Raw genomic sequence first — 23,242 nt, 5'->3', positions numbered from 1 at the left:
TGCAGTGAATGTGATGGGCAGGGAGAGAGAGAGAGAGAGAGAGGTGTCCCTTGGGGCATTTGTCCCTCCTATTTATAGTTTCAGTCTTCTTGAAAAACATTTCCAGCTGGGTAACAGCAGACGAAAAGTCTAGGTGGAAGGATGTTCCCTGCTTTTTCCTCATCTGATTGAGCTTCTTTTGTTTCTCTTCCTGCTTGATGACTCTGTTTACTGCTTAAATGCAAATTAAGCAGACCACCCTTTCCTTTGTTTAAGAAAGACCTGTTTGCCAACCTCAGTTTGGAACATGTGTTAATAACACCATCCAGTGGAATCTTATAATTTCACATGCAATGTCGCCACACATATTTTATCAGGATGATACTGATCAGCAAATGATGAGTTTTTGAAAGATACCTTAGAAGGCATACTTTATACAAAGATTATTACAATAGTGCATAGGGTGTGAATAAAGGGGTACATTTTGTCTCAAACACACAGAGTAATTTCCACACCCAGGAAACTGTATTGTCTAATGGAATCTAATTTCCCCCCCAGAGTTACCGTCAGGTCCGTTTGAATGAACTCTTACAGGAACACTCTAGGGCTGCTAATCTCGTTGTCCTGTAAGTTGCACAATTTTAACTCAGAAAATGAATAAGTTAACCTGTATATAGGGGTTTTTTGTTGTTGTTGTTGTGTTTTTTTAAGCAACAGAAAGATGTATGTTAATTCACTCAGAGTGAAATTCATTTCTGTCCAGAGGTCCAGCACAAGGGCTATGTATCATTTAAGTCCCTTTTAAGCTTATTTTGAGGACTTTTGTGGAACTTAAGCTGTGCACAAGCCTCATGCTGGTTCTCTGGACGAAGCTGAAGCTCACTCTTAGTTAACAGTTCTTTGCATCTTAAAATGAGGTTCTACTCTGAAAAAGAATTATATGAAAATGGCATCTTCCTACCCAACAAAGTTACTCTCTGCATATTCAGAGTTGTATCTGCTTACTATCGTGGCAAAAATAATTCGCTATCTTTAACATTGCAAAGTCAACTGATATCAGAGAGAGAGAGAGAGAGAGAGAGAATTCTTCTTTTGGTTTATGAATCATAACCAGAATTGTTAGCTAGGTTCAAATTGCAGGACCAATCTGTTTTTCCCCAGGGAAAACCCAGTGAGGACAATGGAATTTACTCCTGAGGGCATTCTGCACCTAAAAATTAAAAATTCCGAGCACAATATTTTAAAATTCTGCAAATTTTATTTGCCAAATAAATATGGAGGCTCCAACATGGCATTGAGCAGCTCAGGCTACTGGCTGCACAGAGGTGGGAGTTCACTGTGCAGCTCCCCCCACCCCGGACATGGACTCAGTGGTGAGGCTGCACCGAACCCTGACACAGAGCAAACACCCCTCCTCCATGCCAGGTGCACCAGTTGTGGGCAGGCAGGCACAGCAAGACAGGATCCAAGTGTGGAGGGGCTTAGTGTGGGGGGATCCAGGTGTGGGTTGAGAGGGCTCTGTGTGGGGCAATCTGAGTGTGAGCAGCTCACTGGGGGATCTGGGTGCACATGGGGCTTCTTATGGGGTTCTGGGTGCAATAGTAATGGGATTCTGCAGAGAGGTCCAGGTAAAGGTGGTTGGGGCTCAGTAGGGGGGGTCTGGATGTGAGAGGGGGATAGAACTTGGCAGGGGGGTCTGGATGTGGGGAGCACGGGGGGTCCAGATGCTGGGGGAATGGGGCTTAGTGGGTGGGGATCCAGGTGTGGCTGATTGGGGCTTAGTGAGGTGGCGATCTGGGTGAGGGTGGCTCGTCAGGGTGGTCCAGGTGCAGGGGGAGTGAGGCTCATCATGAGGAATTCTGAGTGTGGGGTGAAAGGATCAACGGGAGGGTCTGGGTATGAGGGGTTCTGGATGCACGGGGGTTGGGTAGGTGGGGGAGCAGCTCCCTGTACAGGGATCCTTCTCCTGCAGCTGAGGAGTGATGGGTACAGGAGGCAGGAGTGGGGGGAGAGTTTGCAGAGCTTCCTGCAGCTGCGGGAGAAATCTGGGGCTGGGTATGACCCAGCCCCAGATGCTGTGCAGGGGAAGAGGAAGTCCCATCCTCCCCAGCCCAGCCAGGACTAGCAACTGAGCCCCATGCAGGGTAGGGAGCCAGGTCTTCCCCAGTCCCGCCCCCTGCACTACAGTGATTTACCTCTCTACCGCTCTTGTGGCTTCCCCTTGCTTCTCCCCATCAGAAAGTCATATTTCTGCGGGGAAGCAAAGAAATCTGCAGGGGACATAAATTTTGCACGTGTGCACTGGCACAGAATTCCCCCAGAGAAGGAATTGCACAGGTTTTACTCGGGGTATAATTTGGATTGAAGAATCTTTAGGTGAGGATCTAAGAATCAGAAATATGTACTTTTAGGGTCCAGGTTGATGATTGTGCAGGAATGGCAATTAGAAAAAATGCTTACTTGTGAACTCGACAAATAGAATAACCAATACACATGGAACCATGAAGCTATTTTTAAGAGAGCCACTTTTTAGAGCAGAACCACAATTTAAGTGCTTGAATAAGCTTCATATACTGTTTTGTTTTGATAAGCCTCTCTGACTCTGCTACTAACACAATCTCCTAGAAGCAAAAACTGCATTTGCAGTATACAGTATATGGAAAATTACTCTATATTGTACAACCCAGATCTCTCAGGAATAAACTATCATAAAATAATTTAGAGCAGACCTTGACTGATACAAAGCAGATGGAATGTATGACTTATCAGTTTTATATTTTCTCTCCTCTGATTCTTATCAAGCTAGACATATAACTAATTTGTGATTTCTATTACCCCAATCCTGCAAACACTTAACTTTATATGCTTAACTTTACTATCATGAGCAGCCCCATTGATTTCATTGGGATTACTCACATTAGAAAAACTAAATACACATGTAAGTGATTCAGGATCAGGGCCTAAGAGAAACCCCATATATTATAAGATTAACATTTTGAATGTTCATGCTTAGGCTGTGTGATTGTTTTAAGTAGATTGGTTATAGTTTTCTACTCAAGATAGTATTTATTGAAAAGCATATTATCAGGGTTACCCTATATTTATAGCATTAATGTTACTCCTCTTTTTACTTCAACAGGAGCTTGCCAGTGGCAAGAAAAGGAGTAGTGTCTGATCACCTGTATATGGCTTGGTTAGAAATTCTCTCAAAGAACCTGCCTCCAATCTTACTGGTCAGGGGCAACCACAAAAATGTACTAACTTTTTACTCCTAGAAAAATATAAATACCTAGAATACAGTATGTTTGATTTCAACACAGGTATTTTTAAAGACAAAGCCATACTAAAGAGACACTATTGAGTAGTTTAGACCCAGAATTTTACCTACTGATGGAGAATGTCCTCCATATCATAAATATCCTGTTTTTAAAAGAACAACTATGTGCCACATATCTGTCACCAAAAATTTAAAAAGCTACTATTTATATAGAATCTAAAATGCTTTGGGCTTTGTTACTGAAGACCCAATTAACAGGAGGGGCAGAAATTATTTAAACAAACACTACTTTCAGAACTGTGCTGACATCGCTGCTGATAGCTATATGTGAAGGAGAATGACAATAACATCAACCCATATTGACAATCTCTCTAAAGTTTAATTGCATTTGACTAAAAATGATAATTTAATGTAATATAGATATATACCTTAAAATAGTCTGTTTAAGCTGCGTTTCCCAATGATATCATTTCTCAAATTACTGACTATATAAAAATGTACTATGTATCTATCTTAGACACCTACCAAATATATTTGCCAGTTACTCAGAAGACATTATTTGCAAACAGTTTCTAACCAACTAGCTGAGAAACAGGAAAGTTAGATTTATGGAAAATTAGTTTCTAAATTATAATCGCTGATCATGAATTTTCAAACTATTGTATGCAACCAAATTAAATGTATAATTGCAATAATCACATATGGTTATGAAATAGATTTAAAAGTGAAGTTAATGAAATACTAAAGTAACATTCTGTTAAGATTTGTTATGAACACTGTGGTTTTCCCAAATGTATACTCTCATATGATTTAGAGGATCACATTTTATACTGATTTGGCAAATTGCAAAACAACTTATAATAAAATAAACATTACATTTACTCTTTAGTTGAATGTCTTAATTTTCCTGGTCAAAAGAGATTATTCCTTTAATTGCTGGGCTTTCTAAAGAACATCTGTTAAACATTTTAACTTGAAATGAATAATTGAAGTCCACTAAACTATCTGTGTGTCATGTTCTTTCTATAGTATATTCTGGAATATTACAGTACTATATTATCTCATGCATTATCATTAAAAAAGCTATTTTATTTCCATTAGAGAGAAAATATATGTATAATTAATATTTAAACTACAAATTACTAAAAGGTATAGTTAAACAAATGACCCCAAACCCCTTATCACACATCCTTGCACTGTGTCTTTTCATTGTAAAGAAAAGGAGCTACCTGCACCTGCCCTACGCTCACACACTTAGCCTACTCTGCTGACAGAATACCACACTTGTGAAATTTAACAATCGCTTCCCACTTTAAAGCAGTGCATGAGTATGGGCATGTTGAGGCATCACTCAAAAGGCGGCAGAGTTAAGGTTACATGGGCATACACCTTAGCTCTGTAGTTCCTTATTTTCTAAAGTTTGAGTTTTCTGAACTTGACATTCTGAAAGGGCACAAGCTACTGCTGGGCAACCTTAACTCTGCATTAATGAAGGTATTGCCATTTAATTTCCTTGGTTTTTTAAGCAGAAAGGGAAATGTTTGTTGGTAGGAGTTAGTGCTCAATTAGGCATTTGTAATTCTCACCTGGGTTTGCAGCTGATATGCTACTGTGGTTAGGTAATAATCAAAAGACCTAGTTTTTATATAGTGCTTTTCAACATTAGATCTCAAAGAATGTTACAGATGGGAAACTGACGCCTAACAAGTCACCCAAGGTCACCCAGCAGCAGAGCTAAGAATAGTTCCAGGCCAGTGGTCTTTGCCCTTGGCCACATGGCTGCTATGTGATTCTTAAGTGCTGCTCCCGTACATTTTGTTACAGTGGACTGGGGATAATGGTCATACTTTGAAATGTTTGCAATGTGTATCTGCTAACAGGACCAGAGAGAGAAATTTCATCTATGGTCTATGTCTCAGCTTCATAACATGTTGGTTACAGCAACTTTAAGCATGTGAAAAGACTAGTATATCTCACTCCTTCTTTACCCCCTTTCCCCACCATTCCCTGCAACATATAGCCCCCCACTCCCAACATTTTCAGCTCACCTTCCCCTTCCCATTAAGCCATTAGTGAGCACTGTAGCAGCTATTAACATGTAAGATGTTGATCCTTGCTGTTTCCTACCTTCTGCTGCCGTGTACACAACACAGCCAGCAGCTTATTGGAGGGCCACACCACATTACGGCACCCTGAGCTGGACCTCTCACTCCCAATACTCACCCACAGCTGCAACTCCTGCCCCTGCTTCAGCCAGGCTTCCTCACCCATGCCCCAGGTTCACCCAGTTCACCCCTTTTAAACCAGTCCCCTGACCTACACACACTATGGCCAGTCCTGCCCCCTCACCTCCTGGGGTGTTTGTACTTTAACTATTCATTTTCTGGACTGCAGATGTTTAAATCTGCATTACCTTCAGCCTTCGCCCAGATCCCAGCTCACATGGAGAGAGGCTCAGACACCCCACCAGGAGCCAGGTCCCCCAGATTACAGAACACACAATGGGCAGGGAAAAGAGGTGTGTGTGTAAACTCAAAAGCATACCTCTCTCACCAACAGATGTTGGTCTAATGAAAGATATTACCTCACCCTTCTTGTCTCTATAGTAACTTTAATTACAAATGACACTTGAAAAGACAAGTATGCAAGCATTTTACTCGTGGGGGAATTATGAGCCAAAAAATAAAAAATTCTGAGCACAATATTTTAAAAATCTGCAAAATTCTGCACATTTTAGTTGTCAAAATAATATAATCACACCAGTTTCAATTATTTTGGTAATTTATTTCAAAATATCTCTCAGGAGGTATGTCTGTAGCAATACAGACAACAAAAAAAGATTCAGGAAATGTTTTTTGACAAATAGGTTCCTTACTAGGAATATTAATACAGAACTTTGAGTAATAATTCATTAAAACTACAATACAGAAATGTATTTCCTGCACCCCTCAGAAGCACTGCAAGGGCTTGGGGGAGTCAGGGGTAATGGAGGAGCTGAGGGAGAGGGAAGTAATTGCTGGGAAGGAGCTTGGGAGTGAACCTGGAAGATTAGTGGGTGTGAGTGGGAGAAGTATAGAACAGTTGATTTTCTGGGGGGGAGGGGGAAGAGGACGAGAGATCATTAGGGAGTCGGGGAACCTTCATGCAGACTCTGGCTGACCTCTAGCCTCTCACATTCAGTCAGGCACATCTGCCCAGTCCCCCCATGTGTCCCTGTACTCCCATTCAGCCACCCTTCCTCCCCCATCCCCATGTATCCCTGCACCCCCACTCAGCCACCCCCTCCGGTCCCCATATCCCTGCACCCCTACTCAGTAACCCCTCTTCCTGTTCCCAAGCGTCCCTGCATCCCCTCCCCCGTGTTCCTGCACCTCCACTCAGCCACACCCTTTCCATGTCCCTGCACCCCCACTCAGCCCATACCAGTCTGTCCCCCACACTAGCCCTTCTGAACCTATGTGACCCATGAGCAGCCCCTTGTGCCCCCTGCCCCCAATCCTGTGCCTCCTCACCTGGCCCCACAAGCAGGGTACTATGAGGAACACAGCTTCTCCAGGGCTGGCTGCCTTCTGTTCTGACACCACAGCAGCCCAGGGTGGGCAAAAGGTGTAACTGCAGCACCTCTCTGGCAGAATGTATTTTCCGCAGGGGGGAAAAAAATCAGTGGGGAACATGAATTCTGCATGTGTGCAGTGGTGTAGAATTCCCCAGGAGTAGCATTTCCTCTTTTCCCTCATGGTATGAAAGGGAGGACTAGAAAATGCCTAATTAGACAAAGATTTAGCTTCACTTCTTGCTATTTATTTTATAATCTGAAAGTCCATTAGCTGGAAATAGTAGGCACACTTCTACAACATTCATTCTCGCTCTTTCTGTATTTACCCCTTTTCCTTATGCTCTTTTCACTTTCACATGATTTTAAGATTTCACATGAATCATAGAGTTTGAAAGGACTGCAAGGTCATCTAGTCTAACTCCCTGCCAAGATGCAGGATTTGTTGTGTCTATTGTCTCTAAATCATTCCAGACAGATGCCAGAAATCATTCCTGACAGATGCCAGCCTTGTTTTGAAAACCTCCACAATCTTCCTAGGTAGTCTGTGCCATTGCCCTACTGTTCTTACAGTCAGGAAGTCTTTCCTGCTATTTGTGTATCTCTTTTTGGTGACTCCTTGGTCAGGGTTTCTCAAACAGATGTCGCTGCTTGTGTAGGGAAAGCCCCTAACGGGCCTGGCCGGTGTGTTTACCTGTGAATTTCAGCCAGGGCACTAGAGATATTGTTTTGATCCCTGTGGAAAGTACCACGGGATCTTTACTGATCCGTGACATTAGTTCTACATCTCACCTGAGACGCTGTACCTCACAGTTGCCCTGTGCAGGGGCAGGAGCTGCCTACGGAACAAGCCGACCCCGCTACCTGCAGCACCCTGAGTTTTCCTGGGCGGCTCCCACCTCCCGCCAGCTCATGAGCGGAGACCACGGCCGAGGTGATGCCTCAGGGGTGGGTACAAAGCGGCCAGCGCGGAAGGCGCGGTCTGGCCCTCAATGGACAGGCAGCGGCCGCAATCACTGCACTGGCCGGTGATTACCGGGGGCGGCTGCGTGCGCCAAACGAGGCCTACAGCCAGGCACGAGACAGCCCGGCCTTCGCGGCTGTTGAGCAGCTAGTTCCTCCCTCCCCCGAGCTGCGGCAGGCGCCATGCTGGGCAAGCGCCTCCTCGGGCAGCTCCTCCGCGGACACAGTAAGGGGAGGGGAGCGAGGGGCTGCGGAGATATTAACCCTGTGCAGCGCGGCCCTGGCGCCGCAGCACGATCCGGAGAGGGGCCGCACGGCATGGGGCGCGGAAGCGAGCTGCAGCCTGGTTTTGCAGGACCAAGGCGGGGGTGGGGGGTTGCAGGGCTCCGATGTTGCCGGGTCGGGGGAGTTGCAGGTTCAAGTGCTGCAGGCTCTGAGGGGCGGGGTAGAGGTTTTGTACGGCGGTGGGGAGAAAATGGCAGGGCTGCGTTGCAGGACTCCCGTGCTGCAGGGCCGGGTGGTGGTTATGGGGGGCGGCGACAGGGTGGTGGTAAGATGGCAGGGCTCCGGTGCTGCAGGCCCGGATGGTGTTTTGGGCGGCGGGGGGGAGATGGCACATTGCACAGCTCCGGGGCTTTACGGGGGCGGGAGGATAGCAGGGCTCCGGTGCTGCAGGCCCGGGTGGGGGGAGGAGATGGCACATTGCACAGCTCCGGGGCTTTACGGGGGCGGGAGGATAGCAGGGCTCCGGTGCTGCAGGCCCGGGTGGGGGGAGGAGATGGCACATTGCACAGCTCCGGGGCTTTACGGGGGCGGGAGGATAGCAGGGCTCCGGTGCTGCAGGCCCGGGTGGTGTTGGGGGGGGGGGGGGAGATGGCACATTGCACAGCTCCGGGGCTTTACGGGGGCGGGAGGATGGCAGGGCTCCGGTGCTGCAGGCCCGGGTGGTGTTTTGGGCGGCGGGGGGGGGGGGAGATGGCACATTGCACAGCTCCGGGGCTTTACGGGGGCGGGAGGATAGCAGGGCTCCGGTGCTGCAGGACGCGCGGCTGACGGGGTGTCCCTGTGGAGCTTCCGGCCTGGCCACAGCCCCTTAGCGAGGCTACAGGGTACCGGAGTAGGGGCGGGGCCCGCCGGCTGAGGGGGTGGGGTCGGGAGAGCCCATTCTGTGCTTGCGGCGGCGGCGGCGGCGGCGGCGGGGGGGGGCTGACTCCGCCTCATGGGCCGGGCCGGGGCGCGGTAACGGTTCGGAGGGCGCGGGCGGGAAACACCGGCGCTTCCCCTTCGCTCAGCTCTGTCTCCCTCACCCGCTCTCCCCATGCCGTGCTCCGGAGCAGACCCCGCCGCCTCCCCCAGCAAGAGACTCAAGGCCTCGGAGCCTGACCTGCGGCTCCGCTTCGCCAAGCTCTCCGAGAACGCGTCCGCCCCGTCCCGGGGCTCGGCCCGCGCCGCTGGCTACGACCTATACAGGTGAGGGGCGGCCCGCCCCGTGTCCTGCCCGAGAGCCCGCCGCCGGGATCAGCCCCCGTAGCTCCCCCCCCCCCCCTCGGCGAGGGCTCAGCAGCCCCGAGGGCGCGCGCGGTGAGCGGAGCGGCCTCTCCTGGGTAGAGGGTGAGTGGCTGCCATGCGCCCTGCGGAGCCCGCCACCATCTCCCGCTTCCCCTGTGGCGGGGCGCTGGGGTCTGCGGCCCACTCCGTTGTAGGGCTCGTGGGCCTAGGCGCGTGGCGCGAGACCCCCGCCGGGTGAGCTAGCCCAGCGCTGTGCTCTGTGCAGACACCAGCCCCTCACATCGCAATACGTGTGTCTGCAGGGGTTTGCACGCGAGAGTGGCCTTACTCTTACCACTTCTGCAGCCCCTCCACGTTGGCCTCGCTCTTTTCCTCTTTCTATTCTTCTCCAGGGCACCCAGCGTGCAGCAACTAGCATCTTCCTCTTTTGCAGTTTGAATCCTTTCATTGGCTTCCTACCGGCTTCTGCTTGCCCTAAGCCTTTGCTCACCATACCATTGCTTTGTCTCCAACATGCTAGCTTTTGTACCTTCTTCCACATTGCTTGCTGCATTTGGAAAGGACTTCCTAATGCACACACAGCCTTCCTTTGCCTCCTCCAAGGCCTTGAACATCAATTCTTTCTCAAGACCCCCATGTTCTAGTGTGTACCAGCAGATGAGGACACTGTAATTACTGTTACCAGACTTTTGCTAGTCCTGCGGTTAGATCAGCACAAACAATTTATTAGACTCTACCAAGTCTGAATATCTGCATCAAATTTTGCAGATTTGTAGGTGGCTCTTACACTAATATTGTGATAGTTCTTACCCCTCAAACCCTGTCTTTACTATGTGTAATTATGGATGCCTCAATTTAGTCATTCTATTACAAAGAAGAACATACCCAAAACATTTTAAGTAATTGTTGACATATGTTTGTTTGCTTTTATTTAGTGCCTATGACTATGTGATTCCTGCTATGGAAAAGGCTATAGTGAAAACTGACATTCAGATCTCCCTCCCTTCTGGATGTTATGGAAGAGTAGGTAAGTTAGCAGACTGTAGAAAAGCTTCATTGAAACAAAAACAACATGCATCTGAAGTGAGGTTTTTTACCCATGAAAGCTTATGCCCAAATAAATGTTAGTCTTTAAGGTGCTACCACTCTCCTTGTTCTTTTTGTGGATACAAACTAACATGGCTACCTCCTGATACTTCATTGAAACAGGTTCACTTGCCACAGTGGCTTGCCTTGAGGCTTCATCTGCATGCAGAAATTGTACCATTTACCCAAGTCTGTTTCTATATTGATTTAGTTAAATGGGTTCCATTCCTTTGCAAGAATGCTCTTAAGCCAGTTTGAGTGGCTGCACAGGAGGGGTGTACCCCTTAAAGTAAAATCTTTGGAGAAGTGAATGTGGTTAAATGGTGTAATTCCTCGTTAGAGACTGCACCTTACTGGACTCCTTTTTAACTACAGCCCATTGACTGTGACTAAATTTAAATTATCTTTAACCCGGTACTCCAATTAGGTAACATGCTGCTTACCTATTACCACATCGTTTGGTGAAAATATTTGAAGATTTGATGGATGACTCATAAAACTATGTAAAATACTTTTGCTAATCAAACAAGTTATACACATTTTTGAGTATAATAGAACCTACCTATATGAAAATTTTTGGGTTTTTCTACTGCATAGTGATGTATAGTAACTGTAGGACAAAGCAGCTGATCTGGTTAAAATATTTTAAATCTTAGTGTCCTCCCCCCCAATATTCTGATCAAAGTACAGTACAACTTAATTAGTACACCCTAGTGCAGGGGTCTCAAGGTCCTGGCCCGCAGGCCATCTGCGACCCGAGAACCTCCCCACTGCAGCCCACGGAGGAAGGAGGCATGCAGATACGCTACCGCAGAGGGGGGCAAACTTTTTGGCCCGAGGGCCACATCAAGGTTGCAAAATGGTATGGAGGGCTGGGTAGGGAAGTCTGTGCCTCCCCAAAGAGCCTGACCCCCACCCCCTATCCTCCCCCTCCCACTTCCTGCCTCCCGTCTGCCTGCCTGCCTGCCCTCAGAGCCCTTAACCCATCCAATCCCCCCCACTCCTTGTCCTGGGACCACCCTGCAGGACCCTGCCCCCTATCCAAACCCTGTCCCTTGACTGCCCTAAACCCTATCCACACCCCTGCCCACTGACAGGCCCCCAGGCCCTCCCATGCCTATCCAACCCTCCATTCCCTGTCCCCTGACTGCCCCCCCGCCCCCAACATCCACCATATCCAACTGCTCCCTGTCCCCTAACTGTCCCCTGGGCCCTGCCCCCCTCCAACCCCCCCACCCCACCCTGCTTCACTCCCTGTTCCCTGACTGCTCTGAATCTTATCCACACTCCTGCCCACTGACAGACCCCCAAGGACTCCCCCGTTCCCTGTCTCCTGACCTGCCCAACCTCCACCCCCTCCAACCACCCCCTGTTCCTTGACTGCCTCCAGGACCTCCTGCTCCTTATCCAACTCCCCACCTCCTTACCATGGTGCTCAGAGAGGCAGGACTGGCTTATTGGAGAGCCTGGGAGGTGGGCGGGCACAAGCCACACAGCCCTGCAGGAGGGGCGGATCAGAGCACTGCCCATGTGGCTGCATGTTGTGGGGGAGGGGCCGTGGACTAGCCTCCCCAGCCGGGAGCTCAGGGGCTGGGCAGGACAGTCCTGTGGGCTTGATGTGGCCCGCAGGCTGTAGTTTGCCCACCTCTGCACTACTGGCAATGTCTGCTGCAGGTGCTGCCCTTGCAGCTCCCACTGGCTGGGGGAGAGGGACAGAGATACCATCACTTGTTGCCGGGCAGAGTCAGCCATGGAGGCAGCATCATTAGTTGCTGAGCAGAGTCAGCCATGGAGGCAGCATCACTTTTTTTTTCACACTGAATATAAACAAGTCAAAATACCTAACAACTATCTGATGCACACCTTGCTGCAATTCTGAAGGTTTCAACTGCTCAGTCACTGAGGCCAAACATCAATAAACTGACAGAACTGAAACATTGCCGGGAATCCGGCAAACACTAAACTTTCTGGCAGGCGAAGAATTGTATAAAGTTGTATGACGGTTTTATTATTTCTAAGAAATTTGAAATAAAAAATACAATATAAACGTTTTCTTTGCTGAACACCATCTTCAGTGACATTATTGGCCTGCTAGGAGGATTTGAGGACTGGCACTGGCCCTAAGGTAAATTGAGTTTGAGACCCCTGCCCTAGTGGAAATAACTCAGATTGCTGTTGGCCGGCTTATGAAAACTTAAATGGTATTTTAGTCAAGTTCCTATTGGAACATGGTCACTTTCAGAACTAAATGAAAAGCTCCCTGACTCCCTGATTCCCCACCAAGTTGTAGACATAGAAAACTTGTATAAACTAATCAAGCCATTTCTTCCACAGGCTGGGAGGAAAAGGATGTATCTGTTTTTTAAATACTTGAGGTGCTTTGATACTATGTTGTAGAAGGTTAAGTACTTCAATAATGATTGTCTTATCACAAAAACAACTTTTACAGTTGGCACTAGTTTCCTCTTGGCAATCTCAAGAAAGGCCAAGGATAAAATGGCTGTAGTCTCAACTATGTTCTTTAGTGGTGGTTCCTCCATGTAAGAATTGAGGTACTTTAGGCTTGTGCTACTACTTCTCATTCTTTGTTATTATTATGTGTACTTAGATTTACAAGTGGTAAAGGGGGAAGCCTATCGTGGGTTCTAAATGTAGTGTATTCAAATATTCAATGAAATAAAAAAGGACCAGCAACCATCCCAAATTAAGAAAATGACAGTGTTTTCATCATTGTTTATTACTAAAATTCTCCAAAAAGGGAGATTTTAAATTGGCTGAAGATGAGACATGTACAATCTTTCTGGAAATAGATAAAGCTAGTAAGGTAACATTTAATCCCCACAGTAAAGCAGCTTGAAGTAAAGCCTTAGCAACAATTAACTTGCATTAGGAACTGTCATTTAAAATCTGTTAATAGGTTTCAGGCTACACCAGAATTGCAGTTTCAAGTGAGCTAGGTATATTGTTGTTTTGTGTAAATAGAGTACATTGCACTATACCTGAATTCTTTGTGGTGATTACTATGGAACAGGTGTTTCAACGGTAATGAAGAAGGGCCAAGGAGTAATATAAATAGCCATAGTCTGAACCACCTTTCTTTTAGTGGTGTTTCAAGATAAAACAATGCGTTTCAGCTACTCTAAATAATCATACACCTAATTTACTTAATCTGCAATCTTACTATAGCCTGTAACTGTTGATATTGTCACTTATTGCAACCATGTAATGACTCTTGCTGTACGTTTTGTAGGATTACATGTAGGTTTTGGAAGATGCAAAGTCAGAGTTTTTGGTGGTGGGACTTACTGATTTTGAGCAACCTATCGTACATAGAATGCATACTAAAAATCATTTTCAGAAGGTTTTTTTAAACTTTGAAAAATGTTTTTCATTTTCCAGCCCCACGTTCTGGATTAGCTGCAAAACACTTCATAGATGTTGGTGGTAAGATGTTTATGTTCCTTTCACAGTCTCTGTAAATCTTTTATTTTATGTCTCAAAGTGAGATTTAGATACTAAAACTATAAAGTGACAACTCAGCTTCATTAATAACATTACTTTTATGGACTTCATTAAAATAAATGGAAACCGTGATTTAAGATTTTCAATCATATACCAGTATCTAAATTCCCGAACTGTTTTGAACTGAATCTTGTTTAAGGTTTTCATTTTCTTACCAGTCTTTCAGATTGATTTGGACTGGTAAAAAGAAAGTTTAGGTCACATTTTTGGGCTACAGTAAAGCCATAATTCTTTTCTAATCTGCATATTGATTTTTTTTCAGATTCAGAAAATAGTAACCAAATGACATTCTCTCTGAAGTAATGCCTATGTAGCTAGTGTTTAATGGGCCAAATGCCTGTCTAACAAACATTCATCAACCAAATGATGATAATTGAACTAAGTACAACATATGTTCCTCTGTATCTCTCAAGTTTAGATAAAGCATTGGGACCAAATTCAACTCTGCCATGAACTCATTTACATTTGGGTTGAATTTAGACCTTTTCATAACCTCTCGCACTTCTGGGGTTTAGTGTAAACGGTAACTAAGTACTAGGGATGATTTTTTTCCCCCTTGTTCTTGTATTTTTCTGTCTTGTTCAGTAAGACTCAAACTTTCTAAAAGGGCTTGCTGTTTTGCACTCTCAGCTAACTACTGACTACCTTTCCTGTTAGATCTGAATCCCCTATTGTTTTTGTTTTCTTGGATTAAAACTAATTGTTTCTTTCATACCTATTTTTTTCTGCCCTGAACTTTAACAAAGCTATAAACATCATCCCAGAATTTTAGACTTAATTATGACTGTCCTTGCTTCTGTTAGTCATCCTTTTATTGCTGTTCTTTGTACTCCCATGTCCTTTTATTATGCATTGGAAATAGTCTTAAACATGTTATTTAGCTGCTACTTAGTAATAATTATAAGAACCAAAATATTGGCTTCAAGAGTAACTTATTTCTACAGCCAGTTTCCTCTGTTTGAGTATTCATCTTTTTCCTTGCCGATTTTTACCCTTACAAAAAGTTTAATATTTAAAGGTTGTTGGCATATAAGTTTAAATGGGTATAAGAAATCATTATTCCTGAGTATTAACAGTATAAGCAAAGGAAAATTTTATATATATTTTCATATCTAGCTCTTCACAATCAGAAAATGGCTAATTAAGATGAAGACTTAGCTTTGACTAGTAAAAGATACTATGGTTTTACATCTTATTAATCAAAACTTGGTGGGAAATAATGAGATAAGGAATCCCAGAGGCAAATTTGAAAGATAAGATTTCTGCTTTGTTATTCTAGGAAAAAATGCTTTGGAAAAAGAATAGTAACTTAAATTTTAGACTCCACTCATTATTCAACCTTTGCATAAATCTAGTAAAATCAGAGTGGTTTTGAATAATAGTGAGGATATGTGATACTTTCCTCTGAATATATATCAGTTGTCATTACAGATACTTGCCAGACAAGCTCCCTTATAGCAGTAGATAGGATATGTAAGATAAGTAGGTTATAAGGAAGCTCCAGCTGGTCCACCTTCCCATCAACCACACTCAATACAAGTCATTATATATGAAGATCCAGATCCTTGGTGCAACTAAGCTGCAGCCAGCACAGGACCCATGGAGGTGGGGAGAGATGGATCTAAGCCATTTGTTTCCCTCCCCTGATCCTGGAGCCAAAGCTGAAACCACTCCCAGTATAACTTAGAACATCTTACAGGCCCTGTAAACCAGCTGAGGATCACTGGAACATATTACAGGCTGGCTCTACCCCTGATATATTCACTATGCCAGCCTAACGTCATAGGATTCCCCAGAAGGAAAATCCCCTATGTTGACCTCAGGACAGCTCTCTGTGTGTGTCTGATGGAACAAGAGGAACAGGGACAAGATGTGACCGAAATATTTTCCTGGAGTATCTGGTATAGTGTATTGTAGAATAAGATCTATGCATCTAAGGTTGTAGAAAAAAAAGAATTGTGATCATGTAATAAGACTATCAGTGCATACACAGGGTAAGAGTTGGGGTAGAGTAACTTTGGTATTTTCTGAATTGAGTGCTTTAACTGTAATCTCATATTTAACTTTTGAGTTCAGCATTCAAAAAAGATGACAGTTCAACATCATAAGTGAAAATCATGACAGTTGATAGGGTGCCTCTTATGAAAAATCAGACCTTGATGTTTTCTTGGATCTCGGTGTCTCGCGTAAGCACACTTAACATAGAGAAATGTTTTATTTCAATACAAATGTATTGTCAGCGGTCCCAGGCTGTAAATAAGGGGCCTGGGGAAAAAACTGAGCATGCAAGATTCTGTTCAGAATCCACATCTGGTAGGCGTGGATGGTTTTCCAACAAGTGACATGCCAGAGTCTTGACAGAGTAAGGGCTTTTGCATGAAGTCAGTATTTCACTGTGCCAGTTCCAATGCATGATTTTTCCAGTAATGACTTAGTAATGACTTTCCACCCCAAGTAGATCATGCAGAAAAGTGTCCTAGCATTCAAGAGAATGTATAGCTGTTGTAACTTGATGTTTTTGAACAATGTAACAGACCTCTTGGGATTCTATTAACCTTAAGCAGAGCAAACTTCTGCCCTGCTATCTCCTGTTAATCCATACCAATTACTTAAATTGAGTGCCTCTTATACAGAACAGAGGATGTTTTAGCTCCCTGCCCAAAGTACCTTTACATTTTGTGATACAGACAATGTAATTTAAACACCAAATGGAGGTCGGTCTCAGTGGTGCACTTTTACGCAATTTAAAAAAAACAAAAACCAACCCACTATTGCAATACTTTTTAAATACTTTCCTTACCAACCCTTTTTCTATTTGGCAAACTCTTACCCTGCTGTGTTTTTAATGGAGCTTGAAAGTAGCATGGCTTTGACAGCATTTTTGCCACTTCATTCTGCACAGCACTAGGTTAGCTGCAGCATATTCCAAAATCATGTTGGTTATCACATCTTAGATTTAGGTTCCAAGGGCAGATCCAGTCTATAGCATGTATGCTTTCAGGGCAGAAGTCATCTTTCTCTATTCCATCCTGAAAAGGAGAACTTTTCACACACACTGCATAGCCTGAGTTTGATTCCTGGCTCTATTAAAAAAAGAGATCCTATCAGGCTACAGAATCTTTATAACCTCTGTCTAGTTCATAATTTTACCCTAAGTGGTGGTGTTAAATCATTAAACTGGTTCTATCTAGTGTAATGATGATTTCAGTGGGGGTTTTTTTAATACTAGGACTGGTTTTGACAGATTTCTCTGACTGAACTCCCCCTCTTAACTTGGCTTTTATCAGATGTAGCCTTTAACTCATGGGGAGGATATTTTTCTCTTCCCCACCCGCAGAAGACGAGAGGGATTCAATAGCAAAGTTAACCTATTTTAATGGTTGGGTCATTACACCAATTGAATCTATTTCCCTATGTTAAGTTCTCCTCACACCTTCTATGGGCCATCTTAATTATCACTTCAAAAAGTTTTTTTTCCTCCTGCTAACAATAGCTCATCTCAGTTGATTAGACTCTGCCTGTTGGTATGCATACTTCCACCTTTTCATGTTCTCTGTATGTATAAATATCTCCTGTCTGTGTGTTCCATTCTATGCATCCGAAGAAGTGAGCTTTAGCTCACGAAAGCTCATGCTAAAATAAATTTGTTAGTCTTTAAGGTGCCACAAGTACTCCTGTTTTTTTTGCGGATACAGACTAACACGGCTGCTACTCTGAAACCTATTTTAAAAAACAAACCAAAAAAAAAAATCAGGAAATTCCCCTCAAGTAGGAGTTTGAAGAGAGCTCTGACTACAGGGAGTAAAACCTCCAAACTCACAAGCCCTGGGGGATTGGTGTGATGGTGTCCCCAGAGAGGGTGGATCTCCTTCCTGTTTCCTCTGTTAGTACATGGAATCATGCTGTCACTGGCTGAGTCCTCCTGTGCTGCTTGAAGGGACCCAGTGGCAGTTAACTCTGCTGCAAGCACTCTACTTCTGTGTAGAAATCACATAAGACTATAAAGACTGTCTTGGAGGGTGGTTGGTTCAATGCTTCACCCTTATCTAACCATCCTGTACAGAAGTTTCTGATTGTCCAAGAGAGGGGAGCAGATGATGCTCATAGGCAGCACTTCTGTGTAACCTGGAAATTCTGGCTGTATAGGTGGATATGATAATCTGTGTCTTGCTGTTAAGACTTAATGAATCAGTAAATGGGGTGGATTATGACTGAAAGAAATGGTGCATAACACCTTTTACGAAAGGCCAGTCTAGTCATCTTCAGAAAGGGTTTCTACTAGTTTACAAAATACCTCACATTCTGTGTAGGTAAACTTGCTGTGACTGAATTTGATGTTTTTGGAACATTACTTCAAGGCAGGATTTAGTCCTTAAAATTTATGCATTCAAGTCCTGTGGACTTCAGCTGGAGTTGCACATGCATACTGGAGTATAGAACTTGGGAACAAGATAGCTGTTTTTAAGTTTGGGTACTAGGGAGCCAGGTGTTGGAGTATCTATTAAACAGACCTGAGCTGTGTTTGTTAAATGTTAACTCAGCAAGAAACAGTATTCGGAGGCTATTTTGTCTGTTACGTGTGCTGTTTGTTTCAGGGAAGTGGTGAAATGGAGATGGCACATCAATGCCAAATCTCCATGGCAACATTTGAGGGGGTACTCAGAAAAAGCAGGAGCCTGTTCTTTAAAGAAAATATTTGGATGGCAACTTTACAGCAAACACTTTCAGCATGTCATAGTGAGTAGTAGGCTGAGATGGGGTTACTGAAGCAGCATTATGAAGCTTTCCTATTTTCAAAGCCCCAGCCAGTAAAAGGTAAAGGAAAGACTTCAGGCCAGATCTTCCTCAACTAGTGTAAATCAGCCTCCAACATGCTAGCTTTTGTACCTTCTTCCACGTTGCTTGCTGCATTTGAAAAGGACTTCCTAATGCACACACAGCCTTCCTTTGCCTCCTCCAAGGCCTTGAACATCAATTCTTTCTCAAGACCCACATGTTCTAGTGTGTACCAGCAGATGAGGTCACTGTAATTACTGTTAGGGGCTTTTTGCTAGTCCTGCAATTAGATCAGCACAAACAATGTATTAGGCTCTGACAAGTCCGAATATCTGTATCAAAATTTGCAGATTTGTTGGTGGCTCTTACACTAACATTGTGATAGTTCTTACCCCTCAAACCCTGTCTTTACCGTGTGTAATTATGGGTGCCTCTATTTTGTCATTCTATCTCAACTGCTCCTCTCAACAAAAATTGGAGTCTGGCACTAAATAAAACAACAATTTATAACAACTCTGAATTTAAAACTTAACCTACGGTAAAGTAACTGTAAAAAGTAAAACGATGACTCTGGCGTTTCACTTTACAAACCGTTAAAGGGGCTTAACTCAATGGGGTTATGCCAGTTTACGTTAGCTGGGGACCTGCCCCTTAACTATTGTGATTTTGTTCCCCCATCCCTGTTAGGATGCTATGGGGAGAGCGGTCTAGCTGATGGTCCCGGTCATCTTATTTAATGTGGTGGCACTGGTTTCCTCCCTACTCATTATTCCTGAGTTTAACTAGTTTATTTTTGAGCACTAAGGCTAATTGATGACCCTCTCAACTTTTCTTTGTAAAGCAAAAGGTGAATGTCACTAAATGTAACTTTATTTTTAGTTTACTGCAGATTCCTAAATAGACAATTAATCTTATTTTCACTTTTTCCCCCCACTTTGACTCAATTTTTGTTAGAGGCTGGTGATATTTATTTTAGAACAAACATTCACAATTAAGACAGGTTTTTTAAAAGCCTCAGTGGTTTTGTCTATAACACCAGACTCTAAGAATAACATGAACTTCACTACAGAGTTAATTAGTCTCCAGTATGCACAATACAGAGGAGTGCCACTTTTTATTACTAGAATAGGCCTGAGGGTCATGTATGCAGAGCTGTATGAATTGTCTGTTTTCCCAGAAAATACCAGTACTGACAGATTTAGAAAGTAAACTAGTAGTAACTAGTCTGCTCTAGTGTGATCTAAACCAGCATTGCAAGCATGGCTTTGGCATTACATGGGAAGGGAATTTATTTAAGTGTATGAGTTAATGCTTTAATTAGCATGTTTGAAATTGCCAGAATTCTTCTACAGATTTCTGACACAAACTTTAACCAAAGAGCAGCACTGAATTTAGATTTTTGTATCTATCTAAGCAGGCTGTCTAAATCTCCATTGTACATAAAACTTTAGAGGATGACTACGCTTTTAAAAATACTAGGACTGTAGTAATCCATCAATACGCAATGTTGAACCATTAGAGTATTTTGTATATTACTTTTGGAAATAAAACTAGCTCTGATTATGTTAAATTAGCAAGTTCCATTCTTAGTCTTTGTAATAAGTAGCAATATCTAGTTCATATGCTGGGACAGGAAAAAAAATTACTTCTAGCTGAACAGAAACACTTTGAGACAATAAATGTCTTAAGTAGTTCAGATGCTTGGTCAGATACTTGGTCAGATAAGGTACTTAGTTGTTGCCGCACCCATTGGCAGTTGATGGGATTTAGGCTCTTAAATCAGTTATGCACTGCTATGCTGAGTGCAGCAACACCTAAATACCTTTAAATAGCTGGGCCTGAATGATTTTTAGTAAGTATTTTGAAGCTTGCTTGTGTGGACTGTATGTGCTTTCAACCCTCCTACCATTCCGAAAATGTTCCACATTAGCTGATGCTCTATTTAAAGAAGAACTTCAGTAAGGCTAAGAATATAAGATAGCCAATCATATTTTTAACTTCATATATGACAGCCAGGCTACATTTTCCATCAATAGTGTCCATTTTAAATCCTGAAGAAATCTGTTGTTCTAGACAACCAATTTGATGCAGTCCCTTTCTCAGCTAAATTTGTTTAATCTTATATATGGGATAGCCAAAAGAAACCATTATATAACTTAACAGTGGTATTAAATGCTTGTTGAAATACGCATGTTACATTTTAGAAATAACACTCTAGAAAAATGTGATAGGGTCTTTTTAGTTCGTAATCATTGCAAATTAGACTTGCATTTGGATATTCCAGTATTTTAAACATTATCTAAAAATTGTATCTATTCTCTTTAGAGAATGGGTGGATACATTTCAGCACATTAAGTGTATCTACTAATCTAACTAACTTAGTATTTCATGAATATTTTTCTTCCTTGATATTAACATCTCTCCAGCAATTGTAGATACAGTTCTGAATTACTCCCTTTATTACAGCTGGAGTCATTGATGAAGATTACAGAGGAAATGTTGGTGTTGTACTTTTTAATTTCGGCAAGGAAGATTTTGAAGGTAAGTGTTAGATAGGGGGATAAACCTGTATTTGAAGTTGCAATCAGCCACCTAAATTTGATATTTGCATATTCCCTAAGGAAAAAAATAATCCTTAACTGTTCACCCAAGGTTAAGAATATGTCTCCCTCTTTGACCTGTAAACATGGAAAAATCAACTAAGTCCTTATCCATGCCTTGCAACAGGCAACCATGAAGTCTTCTGCTCCCAGTATAACAGGTGGCACGGAAAGACTTGTAGCTCCAGGACTGAACTAGTAGCTCTGCCCAGTGGCAATTTTTTCATCTGGCAAATTTCCCTATGGTTCACCAGGAGAGGAGTCCCAGTCTGATGGACCCAACTGGGACAATAGTTGGGAATGATGAAGACCTCCCTGGAGCCTGGGGGATTAGTGTGTGGGGGAAAGGGATGGCTTACCATCAGCTATGCTACCTTCCCCTTCCCCAATGCTTTACTATTCTACTTCCCCTGTGCTCGTAGATGTAATCAGAATATATTTTGATTCTGGGGACAGTTATCTATCTAGAGAAATTCAAAGAAAGGTGAGGAAACCAGGGTTGCATTTCAAAAAGGGAGCACTTAATGCAAAGTCTGCAAAAATAATAAATATTTTTCTGAAAAACTTGTGTCTGAAGTTATTAAACTAAACTTAGTGATTAGTGGGAAGTTGAGTGAGTTTTAGTCTTGGTTAAAGTGCAGATTTCTGAGCATAATCTGAACTCAAATTGCTACAGATGCCTACATAATTTAAATTTCGAATTTAATGCTAATGCTATAATGTTTTATGGGAGTCTTAAATATGGAGATTGAAGTTGTATTGGGTTTGTTTTAAAAAATAACCTATTAACTTCTCTTAAGTTAAAAAAGGGGACAGAATTGCCCAGCTGATCTGTGAACGCATCTTCTATCCTGAGCTGGAGGAAGTTCAAGTAAGTTACTGGAATGAAACACTTTCATTAGTCTGAGTATATGGAAGAGCTGTATTTAATCTCTCAAAATTCAGAGAACAATTGGGCTTTTCAAAAAGTTATTCACTTCCGTTGCTGCCTATAACAACATGTAAATTATCATTGTTTGAATTAAAAAGGAAAAATGTCTGCAGTTTAACACTTAATTCTATGTCTTTACAAGCCTGTTAGGGAGGTCGGGGATGTGAAGAGTTGAAAAATCAGTGATTTTTATATTTAAGAATTACAAATAAGCTTTGGGTTTTTACTAGAAATCTGGAATCATTTCATTTGTAGGCATGTCTGTTTACAGTTCTATAATTTATGACAACCACTGCAATTTGCCCATGTCAATGCAAGAGAAGGAATGGTCTGATAATCCCACCCTGAAACAACCAATTTAAAGAAATAAACTGAAGAGATTGATGCAATTTACAGTTTTAAAGTATTGAAAACATGGCAGACTAACATCTTTATTTTGGACCTGTAAGATATTGTAAAAATATATTTAAAGTGTTCAGTTGACTACTGAACTTTAATTTTAGTTTAAAAAACTGAAGCTTATTTATGCATGTGCAGTAAAGATCTCTCTAAAAGAAAATGTACTGATTTTTCTGTGGGGAAGATGAAGAGTATGCAAGAAACAAATGAGTATATTACAAGCATAAGTTTTTAAAAAGCTAACCTTATTAATTTCTTTCAGGTTCTGGATGACACTGAACGTGGTACAGGTGGCTTCGGTTCCACTGGCCAGAATTGAAGAGAGATGTTAGATGTAATAAATTCTTACTGTATTTGGATTTTATTAAATTAAAGGTTCTTTTTTTAAACAGTCTTTCAAGAATTGTTTCAAAAGGGAAGTTGGGATTTTAGGATCTGTGAAAGTAAGGAGACTTGTAACTCAAGCATTATATAAGCGTCTACAAATCTCTGCCCTTTTGTCCACTTCCAAACTGATAGCAAGTGATGTTGAACAGCATACTAGCTTGCAGTACAGAGAAATCTGCACAAGAGATTTGACAAAGTATTTTTTGTCAACTCCTAGGATCCTGAGCCAGCGTTTCTATGGAGATGGAAGTTTAATGGTA

The 23,242-nt window shown here is 43.0% G+C and overlaps 2 protein-coding genes across 6 annotated transcripts in view; both read left to right on the top strand.

The window, feature by feature from the left end:
• Positions 1-4,105, top strand: part of SLC12A1 (solute carrier family 12 member 1) — a 65,809-nt gene extending 61,704 nt beyond the window's left edge. For both annotated transcript variants that reach the window (XM_044981125.1, XM_044981124.1), the window contains exons 26-27: positions 538-605; positions 3,119-4,105. In XM_044981125.1, coding sequence (XP_044837060.1) covers positions 538-605; positions 3,119-3,254 — 204 coding nt within the window. In that variant the 3' untranslated portion in view covers positions 3,255-4,105. The remainder of the gene's footprint in view (positions 1-537; positions 606-3,118) is intronic.
• Positions 4,106-7,453: 3,348 nt separating this feature from the next.
• On the top strand, positions 7,454-22,984 carry DUT (deoxyuridine triphosphatase). 4 transcript variants are annotated; one of them, XM_044980940.1, is made up of 7 exons: positions 7,454-7,743; positions 9,110-9,242; positions 10,217-10,308; positions 13,767-13,811; positions 21,132-21,206; positions 22,066-22,136; positions 22,858-22,984. In XM_044980940.1, the coding sequence occupies exons 1-7, from the start codon at positions 7,722-7,724 to the stop codon at positions 22,912-22,914; spliced, it is 495 nt and encodes a 164-aa protein (XP_044836875.1). In that variant the 5' UTR covers positions 7,454-7,721; the 3' UTR covers positions 22,915-22,984. The 4 variants fall into 4 exon arrangements, with proteins under 4 accessions (XP_044836875.1, XP_044836873.1, XP_044836872.1 ...); XM_044980938.1 differs by lacking the exon at positions 7,454-7,743 and adding an exon at positions 7,778-7,998; XM_044980937.1 differs by lacking the exon at positions 7,454-7,743 and adding an exon at positions 8,076-8,187.
• The last annotated feature ends 258 nt before the right edge of the window (positions 22,985-23,242 follow it).

Source organism: Mauremys mutica, chromosome 11 (genome assembly GCF_020497125.1).
Source record: "Mauremys mutica isolate MM-2020 ecotype Southern chromosome 11, ASM2049712v1, whole genome shotgun sequence".
In the NCBI taxonomy this organism is placed as follows: Eukaryota; Metazoa; Chordata; order Testudines; family Geoemydidae; genus Mauremys; species Mauremys mutica.
Note: the sequence above shows the minus strand (reverse complement) of the source record. Positions and strands in the feature narration are given on the sequence as shown.

Bases quoted from the DNA above. Each gene is read 5' to 3' on its own strand.
- DUT (XM_044980936.1), top strand. From the start codon at position 8,091: ATGGGGCGCGGAAGCGAGCTGCAGCCTGGTTTTGCAGGACCAAGGCGG. The intron at 13,812-21,131 runs GTAAGATGTTTA...CCTTTATTACAG, and splicing joins ACACTTCATAGATGTTGGTG to CTGGAGTCATTGATGAAGAT. The intron at 22,137-22,857 runs GTAAGTTACTGG...AATTTCTTTCAG, and splicing joins CTGAGCTGGAGGAAGTTCAA to GTTCTGGATGACACTGAACG.